At 33.9% G+C, this 19,713-nt stretch overlaps 3 protein-coding genes across 5 annotated transcripts; 1 reads left to right on the top strand and 2 right to left on the bottom strand.

Moving 5' to 3' along the window:
- Positions 1-1,641: 1,641 nt before the first annotated feature.
- On the bottom strand, positions 1,642-6,050 carry LOC120253183 (MRN complex-interacting protein). Its single transcript, XM_039261503.1, has 5 exons — positions 5,952-6,050; positions 5,574-5,868; positions 5,353-5,496; positions 4,148-4,694; positions 1,642-1,769 (listed from the first exon to the last, which is right to left on the bottom strand). The coding sequence occupies exons 1-4, from the start codon at positions 6,003-6,005 to the stop codon at positions 4,498-4,500; spliced, it is 690 nt and encodes a 229-aa protein (XP_039117437.1). The 5' UTR covers positions 6,006-6,050; the 3' UTR covers positions 1,642-1,769; positions 4,148-4,497.
- Positions 6,051-7,110: 1,060 nt separating this feature from the next.
- Positions 7,111-12,436, bottom strand: LOC120253039 (cytokinin riboside 5'-monophosphate phosphoribohydrolase LOG7-like). Its single transcript, XM_039261285.1, has 7 exons — positions 12,058-12,436; positions 10,945-11,042; positions 10,390-10,420; positions 9,271-9,370; positions 9,128-9,198; positions 7,592-7,735; positions 7,111-7,389 (listed from the first exon to the last, which is right to left on the bottom strand). The coding sequence occupies exons 1-7, from the start codon at positions 12,214-12,216 to the stop codon at positions 7,288-7,290; spliced, it is 705 nt and encodes a 234-aa protein (XP_039117219.1). The 5' UTR covers positions 12,217-12,436; the 3' UTR covers positions 7,111-7,287.
- Positions 12,437-16,554: 4,118 nt separating this feature from the next.
- On the top strand, positions 16,555-19,456 carry LOC120253128 (pentatricopeptide repeat-containing protein At4g02750-like). Of its 3 annotated transcripts, XM_039261424.1 has the most exons (3): positions 16,868-16,958; positions 17,065-18,887; positions 18,966-19,456. In XM_039261424.1, exon 2 carries the CDS (start codon positions 17,076-17,078, stop codon positions 18,885-18,887), a length of 1,812 nt encoding a protein of 603 aa, XP_039117358.1. In that variant the 5' UTR covers positions 16,868-16,958; positions 17,065-17,075; the 3' UTR covers positions 18,966-19,456. The 3 variants fall into 3 exon arrangements, with proteins under 3 accessions (XP_039117357.1, XP_039117356.1, XP_039117358.1); XM_039261423.1 differs by having other exon boundaries at positions 16,555-18,887; positions 19,045-19,456; XM_039261422.1 differs by having other exon boundaries at positions 16,555-18,887.
- The last annotated feature ends 257 nt before the right edge of the window (positions 19,457-19,713 follow it).

The following is a 19,713-nucleotide window of genomic DNA, read 5'->3' as shown; positions in this document are numbered from 1 at the left end:
TCTCACTTCATCAATACAATACTTTATGAATTGAAGAGAAAAATATAAGGGATAAAAGTAAAGTAAAAGAAAGAAAATTATCTCTATATTCAGTTAATCAGGTGAGTGGATTATTTACCCATTCTTCTGTCACTAGGACCTTCAATAGTTCTTCAATACATCATTTTTTGCCAAGGTGAGCGATCTAGCCGTTAAGAAAAGCAGAGACGTGTACAAGTCTCGTCGGAGCAAGTAAGAGCGGGGCCCGCGCACACATGGGCGCTGGAACCACCCGCACACAACCACTACTCACACTCCCAGAAATGCACCCTCACCCAAAATTCGAACTCTTACTATTTGTAAAAAATTCTATTGGAGACCCGGCTACCAATACACCACTTGGTATATCATTGCAACAAAGTAAATTGCTCACCAACCATACTGACAGTGTTCTATCTTGCTACTAAAGGCTATATATCATTTTAGTTGCTTTTATGGTTTCATCTATAGATTTCAGGCTGGCTCCGGGCAGAGTGGACCACTTGGCAGAGACACTGAGGCAGGGCAGGGGATAAGGTAAATTGCCTGAAAATTAAGCAGTATAGTAGGCTGGCAAAGTAGGACAAAGTGACTTCCACATTCATGGGAGCTTTTGAATGTACCAAAAAAAAAAAAAATGTTAAGGTAAAGGTGATTCATGTTACAATTGATGTCAGTGAAAGGAAAAAATAATGAGGTCAATAGATGACTTAATATCACTGATCCTTAACTAATCAAAAAGTAGGTTCATCTAAAAACTGATGCTGGTGAAAGGAAAAAAAATACTGAAGTGGAGAGAGGAATTATAATATCACTGATTCTTAACTAATTACAGAGTTGAGCATTCTTGCCTCACAATTCTGCTGAAGCAAATTGGGCAGACACCATCTGGACTTGAAGGTTCCTGGACATGGACATAAATTATCAGCCTGCGGTGATAAGATGTGAAGAATTGAATCTCAGTAAAAGCATGAAATCACAAAAAAGTACCACATTTTACTGAAGAATAAATTTCTGACACACAATGTATACCACTTCATCAATCACTGTCTAAGCCTCAATCCGTATGGTAGCAATGAACGCGAATGCTAGTGACAGTAATGGTAGCAATAGACTAATTACTTGGTGTAACAGTTAGAAGCTAGGTGAGCTCGCTTCAACAATTAATGATGTTTCACATACCAATTCCTGACTATCAAGATCAGTACTCTGGTAGTTCCTGATGCATCTGCACATGCAACACAGACATCAGGTTAATTCATTGGCCAACATCAACAATCAAACACTGCTTATGACCCTTTGTTGAACATGGAAGGTGAATGTAAAATAATTTAGGTAAATAGTCTCACCTTTATGGTTCCATGGAAGGTGAATGTAATATAATTTTGGTAAACCAGTCTCACCTTTAAGACACCATGGTCATCACCGAGTTAGGGCGTAAATTTGACAGCACCATTGTTCAAGGGATTCAAAAGCAGCAAACATCTCTGGAAAAATTCTCAGCAAATAAACAAATTGACAAGAGATAGTATAGTTATGTTGAATGTTTTTTAGCAACAATTGCTCATCACAACATATAAGTTTTATTTGGTACAAAAATAATATTTATTGCAGAGTATTTTCATCAGTCAGCTGTCCAGCTCTGCTCCATGATCTCCCAAAACCTCATGTTGTACTCCTACTTGTTCTCGCTACACATGTGTGCTGCTTCTGAATTTGCAGGCGAGTTCGGATTTGGATCAGAGTAGTGACTGAATTGATGAAAAAAGAAAACAAAACCATCCAAATCAACATTGAAGTGATCTAAACAACTGACTTTATCTAATCAAGTCCATCTGAAAAAGAAAATTTTTTTCTTAAAGAATAATGATCTTAAACCGATTATGCATATTAGGATGCTAATAATTTGTTGATACACAATTGAACTCTTGATCAGAATATTCCTCACCAAATTAAACAATTTGCATGTGTGCTTATTTCTCTCAAAGGAAATGTAGATGCACAGGTGCTACTCATGAAAACATCTGTTGTGATGCTAATGACACGCCAGGAAGATTTGGAAAATATTACAAGATATAGACGATCCAAAATATGGGCAGATTAGTAAGATTTCACATGATTTGAGGCTAAAACTCTTTTGATATAAGAGAAAAGGTTAGTGATATGGGTATTTCGGAAATTTCAGGGCCTTAACATGTAGGAGTCTGCCTGCAATGTTGTTTTAAATTCTATCATTGGATGAATTTATAAATAAGTCTTACTTATTTGTAATCAAACTTTCTTTGGATAAGGTTTGTAATTTCTACAAAAGAGAGAAGGATCTTCTTCGAAAATCAGTCAAGGAATGAATTCAATCTTCTTATCCTTATGCTATATTTTGTGAGTATGCTTGCTTAGAAACTTTGTGAAATTACTGAGGCTATTTTGCATAATCCTATCCCTGATTACCTACAACCATCAGCCAGAAACTCAATATAGCAGGACTTTAAACTCTGAGTTTCATGTTACTTGTATTTTTATTCTTTGACTTTTAACTCAATGTACTGATATAGCATTGCACTCTTCCAATCATGAATCCTTTGGCATGACAACCATCAAGTGAACTCTGGATAATTAAAAAACACCATCATGATAGTCTCAAATAGTGACAAGCCAAACCTAATTTACTTAGATTGGTCCCAACCTTTCATTTCATGCCCTCGACAATGAATCCAAACATCCAATACTCTACTTCATACTTTAAGCCAGATTTAGAGAAACATAGCAAACATCTACAATATGATGACAAACCAAAAGATATCTCAAGCATTAAGTTGTGGAAGCCACAATCAAATGTTATTTGTGGTAAGCTATAACGAGAAATGAATGGGAACTTACAAAAGTATGACAAAGACAATCCAGTACATATTTGAGTACAGAACTGGTTTTAGGCCAAAGCCCAATTTCCACCAGACTAGTCAATGAATCATCCAATATGCTATACAGCAACCAGACTTCCCAACATTGTGTTCATGCTTAGTGATGACATATGTCATTTTCAAATGGTCTGCTCCACAACTACTTTTAAATTGTACACAAAAATCATGGAAAGAACAGTAGAGGTGGCTGTAAATAGAAAGTAAAGTTTGACACCATCCGGAAAAAATAGATAGCGTAATTTTGCATTACTTGTGTAGAAATACCATTCTTCTATTTTAAAAGTAATTTTATTTTATGTGTGAAGAGCAATTTTTATTTTTAGAATTAGGTTAATTTTTTTTTTTACTTTATAATAAAATCTAATGTATCATATCAATATAACATAAAAAACATGAGAATATTTTTATTTTTAACAAAGAAATCATACCTTTTTCATTTAAGGCAACTATACATCATTTTAATTTTTAATAAAACCTCCATGATTTATTCATTAAAACCTATTACATATTTAATATCTAATTATATGAATTTTAAAAATAAATAAATCATTTCCTCACAAATTAAAACATCAAAACACTTCTTTTAAAATGTGTAATGAAAAACATAAAATAAAAAAAATCATGGGGTCAATAATTTCGTTATTATTATTTTTTATTTGGTGACAGATAAAAACCGCAATATATATATATATATTGGTATATACACATAATATTACATTTATTCAAAAAAAATACTAGAGTAAATACTCGCAACGTCTGATCCCACACCTAGACAAAGTGGTTCCTAAGTCATAATAAAATATACTGCCTACAGGTACAAGTGAGTGTGCCTTCCCCCGGAAATTCATCAATTACAATAACCATGCTCTAAATTTCAATGTTGATGTGGGTAGGGCTTAAATCAGGTTCTTGGCATGGAATGGGAGATGACAGAGAATAAATCTAATCAATGCTACAGATTGCGTTAACTGTTAGATAGGATAGAATAGTAAGCATAGGGAATTCATTCAACATTCAGTAAAGGGAACACTATAATCTGAAGAAACAAACAAGGGCGTTTTTTCACAATAACAGAGCAAGGGAAGTACTTAAATGAAACACTTGAAACCCTTCCATTGGGCTAACACTAAACTGGAATGCACACATATAATCATTAGATAGTTAATTGACCATTTAAACAGTCAAAAAGTAAAGATCACTGATCCACTGACCTTCTGAGCATCACTTCACACTTGTTCAGGGACCACATTGATCAAAGTGCTTTAAGTTTGAAGGAAAGTGTTCGCTCTTCTTCAACTGTAACATCAATGAACTAGATTTGCACGCATCTAATTATTAGGTAACCTCGTATGGTTGCAATAGAGGACTTATTGAGCATTTAACAGAGTAAGGGTAATACTACAATGAGGTGTGGAAAAGCAATGATTAGGAGTCAAGGTAGATCCTTTTCCACCGAGCCTAGAACATCACTGAAATTAAATGCAGTAATTTGAACAAGCAAAAGTAGGCTGACATAAAAAATAATAGAGTGAGGGAACTACTGGAATGAAGTTCGAGAAGGCTATCTATTAAAGTCAGGATGAACTTCTTCTTCCACTTGAACATCACTAAACTGGAACTTCAGCCCAGACGCCGATTGTCCATCAGCATTGATATTTTTGTTCTCCTCTTCCTCATCACACTCTTCCAAATACTCACTCCATTTGGACTCTGTTTTAGCCATATCTATCTTCTGGCATTTCGTAGACAAAGTAGCACCTACAACAAGATACAAAAAGCACCATAATTCCAATCCATAGTAGAATCACATCAGTGTTTGGAGTATATTTGAATCAAGAGAACAAATAAATACATTTACGCATATTGTAATGTAAAGGTACAATAAAGCGAAATATATATAAAGGTATGCATTTTGGGAAGTTTTGTATACAGAATTAACTGAAACTTGTGAAATGAGTGACACGCAATTGTTAGCATACCACTCCCTCCGCAACAAAAGAGTTGGTATTTTATTTCTCCCAAATCAAAGATTAAGGGTTCAAATTCCTCCAAACTCAAAGGTTGAGGGTTCAATTCAGTAACTTGCCCACACATTTATCAAAAATTGTTAGCATACCATGTAAATGTCAAATTTATGCTTTAATAACTAAAATAAACAACAAGAAACAAATGCAATTGATAAATTTTTTTTAACTTTCTTTCAGCCATGTCAGCTGAATTTTAGTAATAAATAAATATGAGAATTATTTTCTTGTCCAGTATCTAAAGAAAATAAGATGGATATTCAGATGATAAATTTAAAAAAAAAAAAAAATGCATTTTTTAAAATTTCATAGTAACCATTCTCATCAATTTCCCAAACTAAACACACATCCATAAAAGAAAATCAAGTGGAAAAATTCTAATAAACCATTACCCTGGCAATGATCTGCTCGTCTCTTGGACGAAATAGGCTGGAGATCATCCCCGCCGGCACGGCCTACGCCAGGGTATTTCGTGAAGTTCCTACCACGTTTCTTCTGGGGCAACTCAGTAGTTATCCTTGGTTCAGATTCAGATCCTATCAAACAAATTGCTAGTTTAAAAGAGGGTTATATCAGGAACGATGGAGGGCGATTCAAAGAAGGAAAATCTCACCGCCATCGCCGTCTTCATCCTTCTCTGCTTCCTCACGATCTGGATCCAAATACTCCGTCCAATCCATCCTCTTCCTTCTATTTCCAGTGCCACAGGCTTCCTCGTCCAATCGGAGCAGAGGGGGGGTCAGATCAGGGACGTTGGATGGATGGGCGAGGCGGGACATGTTGAAGGACTGGACGAAGAGGCGAACGTCTTTGGCGAGGTAACTGCGGGCGTGGATTTGCCGCACCGACTGCCGCTCGTTGCACACCGCGCACACCCATTTGTTGCTGCTCCTCTTCTGCTGCTTTACCTGCTCCGATGCCGAGCCATTTGCACAGCGAGGAGAAGAAGCAATAGAGAAGGAAGGAGACAAGGTTTCTGGTGAAGTAGTACCTGCATGGTTGAGCACTGGAAGCACTGCACAGCGATGAAGGAGATCTCCGCCATGATCGAAAGAGAGAGAGATGAAGAAGATGATCCCAAATTGCTATTCAAAATAGATCTCGGGCGGGAATTTTGGCGCGCTGTGGAGAATATAAAGACGGATATTTTGCTAAAAACCCCTCGTAAGAGTTTGAAATATGGCTCAACAAGCTCGAAACTACAAAAATTTCTGACTTAGTCACTTCTAGCAAAAGCTATTGTTCGGCAAATATGACCCGGCAGAAATAATTGTATTTTTAATTATAAATCACTTTCATTATTTTTATTTATTTTTTATTCTGATAATTGATTAATTATATGTTTATCATTTGAATGTCTGCAACTCCTAAAAAGACATCTACAGTGATAAAGAGGAATATTCAATTTTTAATTTTCTAAAGCCTTATATTCATGGTCTTGACGATGATCCCTATACAACCCCCAACTAATATGTAATCCGTTTTGATATTTCTCCCTACAAGGAGACTTTATACTTTCCACTTCTGATGTATTTTTGTTCTCTTTTCCATATGATTTGAAACTATACTCCATTTCACTCTCTTTGAAAATTATGATTAAGCCCCATCACAACAATAACTATATATTTCCCCCTAGGTGTTTTTGCCCTGATGCCTCCTAGGGAGCTCTCCATTTCCCCTTAGGTGTGTTTGTTTTCTTTTGTATCTGGCTGCTCCACTTCGAGTGGACTTTGTTGTTCGTTTGTTTCTATTTTGGTTATGTGGTTGTTTCGGACTTTGGTGACATGTGTCGCTGTTGGCGCTGTTTGTTGTCACTGTTTGTTGTCACCTTGCCATGTAACTGCTTCAACTTTCTAATAAACGTGGTTTATCTACTTTTTCAAAAAGAAAAACCTATATATGTATTTCAGGTGCCTTCTTTCCATTGCATTGCACACATAAAAAGGAAAAACCCCTTGCTTAGGGTGTGGGTTAGGTAACTAAACCCATTGATATAATTAAATTAATTCAAAACTAGTGTCCCTCATGACGGTCAAAGAAACACTGGTCTAATAAACTGGCATAATTTCTTGATATAAATCAAACCCAGCCTTCAGAAAGCTGGACAAAAAATTACATCTCCTGATGCATGTATAACATGTATATAAATATATAAATAAGTTTCGAAGCATTCAGCCAAAAAACCAAGACATATTCCATAGACTTTGCCCAAAAAAAAAAAAACCAAAAGGGTCACTGGCATTGAGTTTGTATCAAGATCTTTAAGTTCCTTTTTTCTTTCAGATCATGTTTGTTTCAGTTAGTGCAGTTGCAGCAAGACGAAGATTTTAGGATGCCATTCCAGGTTCCGGCTCAGGGACAACGCTGAGCGGTGGCTCCACCTCCCAGCTCAATTTCGACACAAATTCATCGTGCTGCGGTGTATATTCCTACAAAATTAAGTAATGACAGTGAGATAATGCTCTCATAAGCATAGCAAATGTTCAACAACTAACAGAAATAGAGAATGTTTCAATATGTGGTTATCAAGATTTGAGTGGTTGATAATTAAAAACAATATGACAGTAACGCGGAGTTTGTCAATGAGAGAAGGTTCTTAGTTTGCGATTATTTAATAATATGATAAACTACCTCCAACTTTCTGACTAGTTCCTTAGCAGATGGAGAGGAGACAATAATACGTCGAGCTGTCTGGGATATGAACCCTTCACCAACAGCCACATCAATGAACGAAAGCAGTGAGTTGTAATAGCCATTGACATTGAGAAGTCCAACCTGACAAGTGGTAGAACAAATTGCTTTAATAAGTAATAGAAGATTAATATATCCAATAAGTGATAACATCTATCATGGTTGTCAAAAGATTGTTTAGGGTGATATCTCCCCTCGAACCAAATCTAAATTATCAATTTCTTATTTATAAGTCAGCTTCCTTGTTGAATGTCATACAATCAGATGTCTCTACAAATACACAATTGAATATTGCATAGGAAAGCTATGAATGAAAATTTAAATCGACGCATTATCCACAAACTTAAAACACAATCAATATCTTTCCACTTTCAAAAAACAGAGTACTTTTAAGCATTGTTGTGAAATCAGTTCTACCTCAAAGTGCAGCTTAGTAAAAAAAAAATTAACTCCTACAAATGAAATTGTAAATTTGAAAAAAAGGAGATAAACTTGGGAGGTGTAAAATTTTCTAATATACAATTCGGAACCCACCATTGGAAGTATATAGAATTCTACTTCTTCGGGAAAATTATTAAATATAAAAGATTCATTTAATAATCTCAAGCAACTGTCTCTTCAGACTCTAAATTATTGCTTATAAGAAATGTCTAACCAACATAATCCAGACACCTGCACATCAATTCTTGTTTAATGCTCAGTGTGATCCAAAATAGTTGATTGTTCCTCATCAAATAAGAGAGCTTTCAACCAGCAATGAGTTGGCTGTCTCTTGTGTAACAAGAGATACAAAGTGTTTAACCAGCACTAGGTGCACCATAATTATTAAAACCTCACCAGCTATGTCATTTTGAAAACCATGAAAACATTGACAGAAATTAACTAATCTGCCACAGCTATGACTCATTTGCAATTGACTCTAATAGTTTTTTGTTTTCCTTTAAAGCAACAAAGACATGCCACACATTATTTTAGATAAGAGGCATGATCATACGCAATCACGGCCTTGACTATTATCATCCCACATTAAAAATGCTCAAGAGTCCAACAGTGTGAAACTAGGACGAACTATCAGTTCAATAATCAGATTTCTTTGAACTAATCAAAGATACTCCACTTAATATATTATCTGCTACACTTAAAATATAAAAAAGTATTAAATTAAAAGAAGAAACAAGTAATGCAAGGAAAAGTTAAAATAGAGGTAAAATAATGCAAAGTCAAATTGTTTATTGCTACCACCATACAGAGACAAAAGGGTCAATTTCAAGTGTGGTGGAATATTCCAACAGGTATTTGAAGGGGTGATAGGAATGAAGTGTAAAAGTCACACCAAGGGAACAAGTCAATTATCAAACACCAATCAAGATACACATGGCTATCATATTGGCTTTCTAGCAAGACAAGAAGTCTTGTGAAAACTGAAAAGAAAAATTCATATTGACTTAAAGCTAAAATGATGTGTAAGCAACTTACTGGCTTGTTATGGATACCAAGCTGAGCCCATGTGATGACTTCAAGCAGCTCTTCAAGGGTCCCATAGCCACCTGATACATAATACACATGTCAGGTGTGGGAAGGAAACGTTAACTGCAATTACATCTAGAAATAGAAGCCACCTGGTAAAGCAATGAAAGCATCCGCAAGACGAGCCATCATCGCTTTCCTCTCATGCATGTCTGACACGGTTCTGACTTCACCAATAGTCTCTCCAGTTAGCTGCCATTAAATTGCGTCAAGGTTCATCCTTGATATGTACATATAACATTTGGCATAATACTGGTTTCACGCAACAAGTAATGAGAAATGGTCATTCAAGCAACAATATATAGCAGTTCTTTTTTAAATGACTTGCAAGTTTGTAATTTGATTATTGATGGAAAAAAAGTTAACCAGGAGGAAGATGAAAATCATGATTGTTAATTGGATCATGCAACAGGAATTTTTTCTTATTATCATGTAGCACAGGTTGTATTGGGAACTTTTTATCATAAACAATGATAGTCTGATGTCAAATCAGAAGAGAACTTGATTTTCTACCTCATCAATTTCTTAATGTAAATTGTAAAATAACATGAAGCCATACAAAGTATGAAAATAATACATAAATATTGTGAAGAAACTATGCTCCTCTCCAAAGTCTTAGCATCTGATGATCCCTGAATCTGATTGGGAGTCAGAGTATTAAATAAAACGAGGTACTTATTATATATCTCTGGATTAACCATTTATTTAATTATATATCGACATGGCAAACCCTTGGTTAAAGGGTTCAAACAAATTAATTGGATGATTTAAGGAAAAATTATATGGATCTCACAGGTTGCAGTTTGAAGATATTAATTGAAAATTTGGATTCATATCAGAGACATGTTGTTTTGACACCTGCTTTAACTTGTTGATACCTTGAAGATAAGAAAGATTCCAGAATTCTCATAGATGGTCGCATCTTTTATAAAGTCTGATGCAATTTTATATTGGAAGATATAGACATGAGCATTCTCAAGGCATAAACATGAGGGCCACAATATTAATTGGCTGATTGCATATGGTGACATCTAAAGCAATAAGCCAGAGAGATATGAACAAACCAAAAGGATAAAAATAAAAATAAAAAATAAAAAACCTAGTCTAAAAAGTGGGGCAAGAAAGAAGATTTGGATTCCCTCAATCAAGACAAGTAAAGCTATAACTCAAGAAACCAAGGAAATTTTAAGACTGTTCTCTCTAAAACTCACCTCTCTAGGCATCAAAGACTTTGGAATAACCCTGCCAAACAACAAGGAAATACAAATTAGCTCCAACTTTAAGGAATCCAAGCAAATAAATAATTAAGCAAATGTAGAAAGGTAAATGCATTAGGCACATACACTTGCATGGTCCAAAGTAAGCTTATTAGTTTTAAAATCATATTAAATTGCCCACGAGAAACCTTAGAGAATTTCAAGATCTACCCTAGTCTAATATAGGATTATAAAACATATCACAGAATTTCAGTGGAAGAAGAAAGAATCGGAAACTCAAAACATACAAAGGAAAATAATGTTTGAATTTATATATGCTATCATTGAAAAATTCCACCCAATTGTCATTAACACAAAGACCTATCACTTGGTTGAATTAGCTAAATACAACAACAGGTCTACAGGCAATAAAATGTTAAAAAAAATGAGTGGGAAAAGGAATCTTCAGTCCTGCAGTCCTTACAAGATGAAGAGAAGAACAGGAATATTAAAGAAACAAGAGGAAATAATACAAAGACAACTGAGAAGGGTTTAATAGAAATAACCAACCCCAAGACATGGCGTCCACCATCATGAACTGCTTGAGAAACAAGGCCCATCAACCCTATGCTACCACCACCGTACACCAAATCAATATTTCTCTCCACCTGGATATCAATAAAGTGAAATTTTCTAAAGCTCTCAAAACAAGTACGTAATTATGCTAATTCATGTTATAATAAGAATCAATGATAAATTGAAATTTTGAGACCAAAAAGAAAGGAAATGAGAACTTTTTGTTTAATTATAAATTTTAAATCATCTAAAGCATTACAGGTGACAATTTGGCAGAGATCATGCAAGAAGGCTGCTCAACAGCCAGGCCAACGACAGCTTGCAATCCCTCATGCCAACAAGCTCAGCATCAGCACACACCTAAACTCAGTTAAAAATCAAATAATTCTAACAAAACGAAGACAAAAGTGGGGGAAAACTTGGTCTCTCATCAATATGCATGCATTAAGTGCACCAACATCTAAAACCTTATCATAAAAAAACGATGAGAGAATAGGGCTTTGGAGGAAAAAGTTAAAAAGAAAAGTCCAACAAAAATGTTTGAACTGGAGAAATTCCTTAGTTCTCAAAATGGTGTAATATACGTACCAAAAGATTTTGAATAAACACCTTTTTTCTATATAAACAAATACTCCATAGAAACACTGAATCTGATACAAATAATTAAGAAAGAATGCTCAGAAAAACTTAACCTTTTTCAAGCACCAAATGCACTAACAACCAAACCATGAATATCAACCAAGAAACAAGCTTCATCCAATGACGAATGGATGAATTTCTGGCCTCGAATCAAGATAAACAGATTAAAAACTTCAACAAAATATCACCTTTTCACGAACCAAACGCAATCCAAAACAATTAAAAAAAAAAAAAATACTAATCAAAGAATCGGATTCATACCATCCTTAATTAGACAACCAAAACAAAAAGATTTTTTTCCCCCTCAAACCCCCAAAAAAAGAAAAAAAAACCAATAAAGTATCATCCATAAAAACAAATTAAAAACACAAACAAACAAACAAACAAACAAAAACCCACACCCATCTCTGGCTTCTTCATCAAAACCAAAACAAACAAAAGATAAGAGAATAAATAAAAGTTAAATACCAGCTCCTTGCCAAGCTCAACAGCAGCTTCCTGGTAGCTAGGCTTCCTCCCAGGACTACTACCACAGAAAACGCAAATCCTTCGGAAACGAGACCTCTTCTCTTCCATCACCTTGTGCACGACTCCCACTTCCTTCTCTTCCTCCATTTTAATATCCATCTCTCCCCCACTCCCTCGCTCTCTATCTCCCAATGTTCCCCACCAACCTCTCCTCCTTCTCCTTCTCCTTCTCTAATATATATATATATATATATATATATGAAGCCAAAGATGGGAAGGAGAAGGCGAGAGAGAGAGAGAGAGTGCTTGAGCTTTGTAGGCGCTAAGGCATCAACTGCTCCACAATAAAACTTTTATTTTTTATTTTTGGAAGTGTTTTTATGGACTTTTATAGCCCTTTCCTATTTTATTATTATTAGGGTTTTCAGGACGAATGCTATTTTTAACATGGGAAGGAATTTTTGCTTTCATAACCTTATGAAAGTAGGTAATTATTATTAATACACTCATTAGAAAAAAAAAAAAAATGTTATGTTATTATTTGTTTATATATTTTACTAATTAAAATTTGATTTATATAATTTTTTTTCTTTGTTTTTATATGTTTTTTTTAAGTTGAAAAAGTATATTATAGTTTAGTTTTTATTTTAATTTTTTCCCCCAATCCGTATTTATTATTTAAATTTTAAAATTTAATTTGTGAAATATAATTTTATAGGCGCGAATGGGAAAATATGATGATAAAAAAACTGTTTAATAATTTAAAAATTAGATCGACCAACCAATCATATATATATATATATATATATATATATATATATATATATATATATATATATATATATATATATATATATATATATATTCAAAAACTAATATATATAACACTAGCATCCATATTCTGATTCTTTGAGTAATTCCTTTTCAAGATAATTAAAATTTCAAAATAATTCTTTTGCTTTTAATCTCTTTGTGGGTATGGCCCCAAATGGTTAGACATGTCAAGGCATCACTCTAACATAATATTGAATTATACTCCTTATCCCATTATTATAAGTGTTTAATTCTAAAGAAATTTTATATCTATGTCTGCATACTTAATTTTATTACTAAGTTTTAAATTTAATTCTACTAATTTAATTAAATACAGTATTTTCCATCATGATAACCTTATATGCACAAGCTAAATGTTAAGCTAAATGTTCATAAAATTTTTAATTATAACTACCTTTCTTATTTTTCACAAAATGATTAAAATAGGCACTTATTAAATAAAAAATAAAAATTCAATTAATGCACTTTGATTTATTTTTTCATAAAAATAATCAAATAGAAAATGATGATGATGCTACTCTCTCCATTTCGTATTAATTCTTACATTTGAGATTTACATGAATATTAAGATTATTATTAAAACTTATAAAACCTAAAAAAAAATTATGAGATTTTTACCATTATTGGAGTCAATAAATGAACATTCGGACTTTAGTTATATGAGCACATTTAAAAAAAAATATAATAATACTCTTAAAATTCACCTAATTGCACATATACCCTTCAATAAAAATTAATACCATAAATACTACTTAAAATTTATTATTATTTTTTTTGTACATATACACCCTCTGCCCCTATAACATCATTGAAATATATAATAAATTATAAAAAAATTTAGAAAATTATTTAAATTCATAAACTACACTATGTAAAGAAATCCATCACATTCGGTTTTACTGAGAAATGTCCACCTAATTACTTGTTTTCTGGGGATTTATGTGTAAAAAAACCCAAATACATATATATATATATATATAGCATCAATTTGAAAACGTGAATCTCAAAGCGGTGCTGTCACGATAAACAGTGGGAACGTGTGAGATATTGAAAGTCATAATTAGCCAGCTAATCCAACCATTATTCACTTAATCATTAATTAAAAACTATTACTTTACTGCAAATCAACTTTCTTAGTCTTCACTAATTAACAATTAAATTCAAATCTCTTTATTAGAATCGCCCTAAAAAACACAACACGCAACCCACGAAGGTACAGTGACGTCACGAAGGCGTCAGCGAAGCACCGGGATGAGTCGCCGCAACGACTCGTCCTTTCACAACTCGCCGATCGAGCGGTGATCCGCCGGCTGATCGAGTGGTGGGAAATATCAGCCGTCAGATCAGTGTCGGGAGAATTTAATGCACGTGTGGCAAAACGAGGCTCATGCGTCATCGTTTACGTGGCACAGTGAGGCGTATGAGAACCGTCCAATATGAAAATCGGACGGTTGGAGAATAATGGAGGGAATTAAAAAGGAATATAATAAAAAAAAAAAAGGGAAACGAGGGAAACGGGTCATATCAGCATTGATTGGTATATTATAGTATTAAAAAGAAGGGAACGTTTCCCAAGGCGTGATGATTGGGAAGAGGATTTTGTACAGTGGGAAACGAGCTGAGCAAATCTTTCTTCTTAAATGCTGGAACATCCACCATTGATGGTACGCTTTCAACTGTCTTAACGAACGTTTCCTTTTCTTTTTCTTTTCTTTTAAATATATATATATATATGTGAAAAAATCCTCCTATGTTAGAAAAAATCCTATATATATATATTAGAAAAAATCCTATATATATATATTAGAAAAAATCCTATATATATATATATATATATATATATATATATGAGAAAAAATCCTCCAATGCGAGAAAAAATCATATATATATATATATATGAGTCAACCATTGGATAGCCCAATGATATGACATCAAAGTGTAAAGGGAAGGTCATGGGATCAAATCTCTCCCCACAGCAGATCTGTCTTACGTCTTGTTCATACACTGCTCACTCGAATTCTATACTATTCTCATACATCATGCATCAGGGTTACAGTCTTTGTTTAGTCTTATTTATATTCATAAAAAAATGGTGACTATATCTATTATTAAATATATATATATATATATATATGAGAAAAAATCCTCCAGAACGCTCCTGTGAGCCAAAAAGACAGGCACATATTATTGTAGCAAATAGATGAGAAGTATAAAAAACAATTACACCATTAACTAAACGGATGTTATTTTTTTTTGGTGATTTAATTTTAATGTTCACTATAGGGTTAGTGGAAATAAGATTGAACGGATTGCGATTGATTTAGTTGTTGTAATTGAACGGTTGGATTCCCATCCGATGATTAAACATAAAACTTTTTAGATTTAAAATCTACATGCTTGCATAGATGATTCATCATATATATATATATAATCCTTATTTAATTACAAATTAATGTTTAAGTATCAGCTCTGATGTATAAAAAGCATGCACTAAGCCACATTTATTTTCAATGGCCAAGGGATAAAAAAAATTTGATTTTCATAGCTGAGGTTGAAGGTTCAACTTGTAATACATAATTAAGATATAATTAGATATATATGTATTATCATTGGTATTTTCAATGGCTATCGTAATTGTCGAACAGATAAGCACATTTAACTATTTAAAAAAATCAGAAATTTTAAGCCTCTAATAATTATAAGTTAAAATATGATTATATAAAATAAATGCAGTTGTTTATTTATATTATATACATAATATATATATAATAAATAAATAAATAAATAAAAGCTTAGACTAAGACCATCCGGACAGTCTAGGCTCACCATTTCATAAGTAAGCTAAAATATTTAAGTTTGTTGAATGTTCAAAATAACTTATTTTTAAGTTAGATTAGTAGAAATGAACAATAATTTTAATTTAATTAATATGATTGATTTGAAGCATTTTTTTTTTAAAAAAATATTTGTTTATATAGTGTGGTTGATGAAAATTTTTTATATAAATGAACGAATGGGTCGCCCGTTAAATATGTAAATTTATTTGGTTTTGGTATGATATAGCAAATAAAAAATTGTTTATAATTGACTAGTTTAATTTATCAATTTACTCTACTAATTTCAAGATCATAAAATAAAAATGACTTATAGTGTGGAATAATCACATGGTAATATTTTATTTAAAAAAAATTACAAAAGAAACATCATCTTAAAAAAAGTTTAGATAATTTTTTTAAAATAAACGTCTTGTGAATGTAAACAGTAAAAAGCATTAAATATTTAAATAAAAATAATATATTTTTTTAAATATAGATAAATCACTACACACTCCACCTTGACGGTAGCTTATATAATCAAACACATAAATTTTTTTATTATTATTAAAAATATGATCAAGGCACTAACCTTGAACATTGTGTGAGAAGCAATTTAAACTCTAAAATTAAGAAGGAAATAAAAATACCCATGCAATGGTGATACACAAGCATGCATTTTAAGCAAATAATAATAATAATAATAATTTTTAATTTATTTGTATTTTTAAATATATATATATATGCATGCATGCACGTTACGTCTTACAACTCATGTATGTGACATTGAGAAGAGTATAAATATAAGATCACAAGAACCATGCAAACATTAGAAGTCCATCATTGACATTGTATGGCTTCACTGTTTTGTTCACCATGAGATGCAGAACAACAAGAACAAAGGCCTTGTTCTCATGGAATCACTCAAGATTTCAATCATTTAGTGTATATAATTCACAAAGCACAAGCCGGAGTCTCACTTTGGTTAATAGATTGATCAGTGAATGCTCTAAAAATGGTGACTTAGTATGTGCACTGAAGCTGTTCGACGAAATGCCTGAACGAGATGTGGTCTCCTGGAATAGTATAATGGCTGCCCTTGTGCGAGTTGGTTGCCATGCGGAAGCAATCAGAGTCTTCTCGGAGATGCGCCGGAGTTGTTTGAAACCAAGTTCCACTTCTCTGTCCACTGTTCTGTTCTCATGTGCTAAGCTGAGAGGGTTGTGGGAAGGCAAGCAGATTCATTGCCTCTCGGTAAAAATGTGTTCTTTCACCAATGTGTTTGTGGGTACTTCATTGATTACAATGTATTCAAAATCTGGTGTGTTTGATTGTCTGGTTCATGTTTTTGATGGTATAGATTATCCGAATATGGTGTCTTGGAATGCATTGCTCTCAGGCTTTGTTTTAAACAGGAGGCTGAGCAGTGCTCGTGAGGTTTTTGAGAGAATGCCGAACAGAAATGTAGTCTCTTGGACTGCAATGGTTAGTGGTTATATTGAGGTTAAGAAAGTTGGGAATGCGTTTGAGATGTTCAAATTGATGCCATTTAAGAATTCTGTGTCCTGGTCTGTGATGATAGGAGGTTTTGTTTCCGATGATCGATTCAAAGAAGCAATTCAGCTTCACACTGAAATGATGAATTCTGGAGTAAGACCCACCGTGGAAAGTGTTGTAAAGGTAATTGGAGCTTGTTCTGGATTTGGAAATCCCAAACAAGGAAGAAAAATTCATTGCCAAGTGATAAAATTGGGATTTGTTGCTAATCAAATTGTCGAGGCTTCACTCGTATCGATGTACTGTGATTGCTTAGAAATTGAAAAGGCGAAGCTAGAATTTAGCAAGATGGAGTTCAAGTTTAGAGGATCGTGGAACTCACTGATATGCGGTTATATTGATAATAACAAGATTGATGAAGCTCGGAAACTGTTTGATTGCATGAATGAGAGAGACCATGTCTCGTGGAATTCAATGGTTTGTGGTTATGCAAGAGTTGATAGAATTGATGATGCTCTTGATTTGTTCTCTAAAATGCCTGAACCTACAATTGAGGCAATTACTGCTTTGATGTCGGGTTACATAAAGAATGGCCAGATAGAGAATGCGCAGAAACTGTTCGATTTGATCCCTCAACTAGATGTAGATGTCATTGCAAACACAACTCTGATACATGGTTATATGGAGAAAGGAATGCTAGATAAAGCATGGGAACATTTCAACAAGATGCGCGAACAGAATGTTGTTACCGTTAACGTTATGATATCTGGTTTGTTGCAACATGGAAAGGTTGCTGAAGCTTATTCACTATTCAACAAATCTCCTCAGAAGGATGATGTATCCTGGAATGTTTTAGTGATTGGTTTTGTGGAGCATGGACTCTATGTTGAGGCCTTTCAACTATATCGGGAGATGATATTGTCGGCAATGTTTCCAACCGAACCGATAATAACAAGTCTGCTCAGAGCATCTGCAAAGTTATCGTTGCTTACGGCAAGCCAAGAAATCCATGTTGTGGCTATCAAACTTGGGCATGATACGAGCATTGTGGTTGGTAATTTGTTAATTGATGCATATGGTAAATGCGGTGAAATATCAATGGCGAAATCTATCTTTAGCGAGATGGATGAGTGTGACACAGTGACATGGAATGTTATGATTTATAGCTTCGCATGCAACGGCTATGGCAAGAATGCTATTGAGTTGTTTGAGAAGATGAGATGCTCTAACAGTAAGCCTGATGATGTTACATTTCTATGTTTGTTGTCTGCTTGTACTCATGATGGTCTTTCGAGAGAGGCTGAACATTACTTCAATTCTATGAAATGTGATTTTGGGATTGCACCAAGATTAAACCATTATGCATGTCTGATTGATCTTTTATGCCGAATGGGTATGGTTGAAAAGGCAGAAAAAATAATTGAAACAATGCCCTTTGCAGCTGATTCAGTGATATGGACTTCTCTGCTTAGTGGGAGCAGAGTAAATTGTAATGTCGATGTAGCTGAAGTTGCGGCTACTAAGCTATTTGCAGAGGATCCAACTGATCGAATGCCGTGTTTTCATCTAATGAGCATTTATGGATCAGCTGGTAGATGGGATAATGTAGAGAATGTGAGAAATCGTATAAGTAGATTTCGCTCGACCAAGCAATCTGGATGTAGTTGGATTGAAACTTTGAGCTAGGTAAGACTGATTCATCTTGAATAGATTCTGGTTTTCTGGACTTGAACCAAAAAAATATTCATTTCTGTTTATATGCAGGCGTTCACCAACAAATGTGTGAGATCATTGTCTTTACAAATTATTGAAATTTGTATGATAATTTATTCATATACATCAGGAACGAGAACAGGCGTTCAACTCATTCTAAGGAAATCGTAGATTGAGAAGATTGGGGAGGTCCCTTTACCAGGTGAAAGGATTGAATTTTCTTTATGATTGTGTGTCATGCACTATATATATATATATATATATATGTGCTTTATATCCTACATGCTTAGTTTATACATTTTCTTGGTTAATACACTTCGGGGTGGGGTGGCCCAAATGGTGCATGATATCATTGATATGTCAAACTTGCACAGCACCCTACTAATGCATACTATATCAAATTTATCCTTTAATCTGCATGAGAAGGTTTAGACACTCAAATTCCATGCATTCATTCAAGTTCATAAATTATACAGTGATTTGACATGATGGAAACGGTTTAAATTTTCCTCACTCAATAATATTGGTATAATAGTTTTCTTTCTCATGCACATGCACTACGGCAAGCTAAAGTAAAGCCATTCTTGGCCGTCCAGGAGTGACTAGATTTCCGGCAGAATCATAAGTAATAATGCCAGAGAAATCCGGAAGCTGACATTTCTCGCCCATCAGTATGCTCTTCTGCCAGACACAAACATCGCCATCTTCACCAGGCTGAACCTGGTGAATGCTCATAACTGATTTGGAACACCGGCGGCGACGCCACCATACGTGAGATCCGCAAGCCATCACTATAAAA

Source organism: Dioscorea cayenensis, chromosome 26, assembly GCF_009730915.1.
Source record: "Dioscorea cayenensis subsp. rotundata cultivar TDr96_F1 chromosome 26, TDr96_F1_v2_PseudoChromosome.rev07_lg8_w22 25.fasta, whole genome shotgun sequence".
In the NCBI taxonomy this organism is placed as follows: domain Eukaryota; kingdom Viridiplantae; phylum Streptophyta; class Magnoliopsida; order Dioscoreales; family Dioscoreaceae; genus Dioscorea; species Dioscorea cayenensis.
The sequence above is the reverse complement of the archived record's forward strand: the minus strand, read 5'-3'. Positions and strand labels throughout refer to the sequence as shown.

Bases quoted from the DNA above. Each gene is read 5' to 3' on its own strand.
- LOC120253183 (XM_039261503.1), bottom strand. From the start codon at position 6,005: ATGGCGGAGATCTCCTTCATCGCTGTGCAGTGCTTCCAGTGCTCAACC. The intron at 5,869-5,951 runs GTACTACTTCAC...GCATCGGAGCAG, and splicing joins TCCAGTGCTCAACCATGCAG to GTAAAGCAGCAGAAGAGGAG. The intron at 5,497-5,573 runs GTGAGATTTTCC...TTTGTTTGATAG, and splicing joins GGATGAAGACGGCGATGGCG to GATCTGAATCTGAACCAAGG.
- LOC120253039 (XM_039261285.1), bottom strand. From the start codon at position 12,216: ATGGATATTAAAATGGAGGAAGAGAAGGAAGTGGGAGTCGTGCACAAG. The intron at 10,421-10,944 runs GTTGGTTATTTC...GTTGTTTGGCAG, and splicing joins GGTGGACGCCATGTCTTGGG to GGTTATTCCAAAGTCTTTGA. The intron at 9,199-9,270 runs GTGGCTTCTATT...ATTATGTATCAG, and splicing joins TGCTTTCATTGCTTTACCAG to GTGGCTATGGGACCCTTGAA.
- LOC120253128 (XM_039261423.1), top strand. From the start codon at position 16,581: ATGAGATGCAGAACAACAAGAACAAAGGCCTTGTTCTCATGGAATCAC.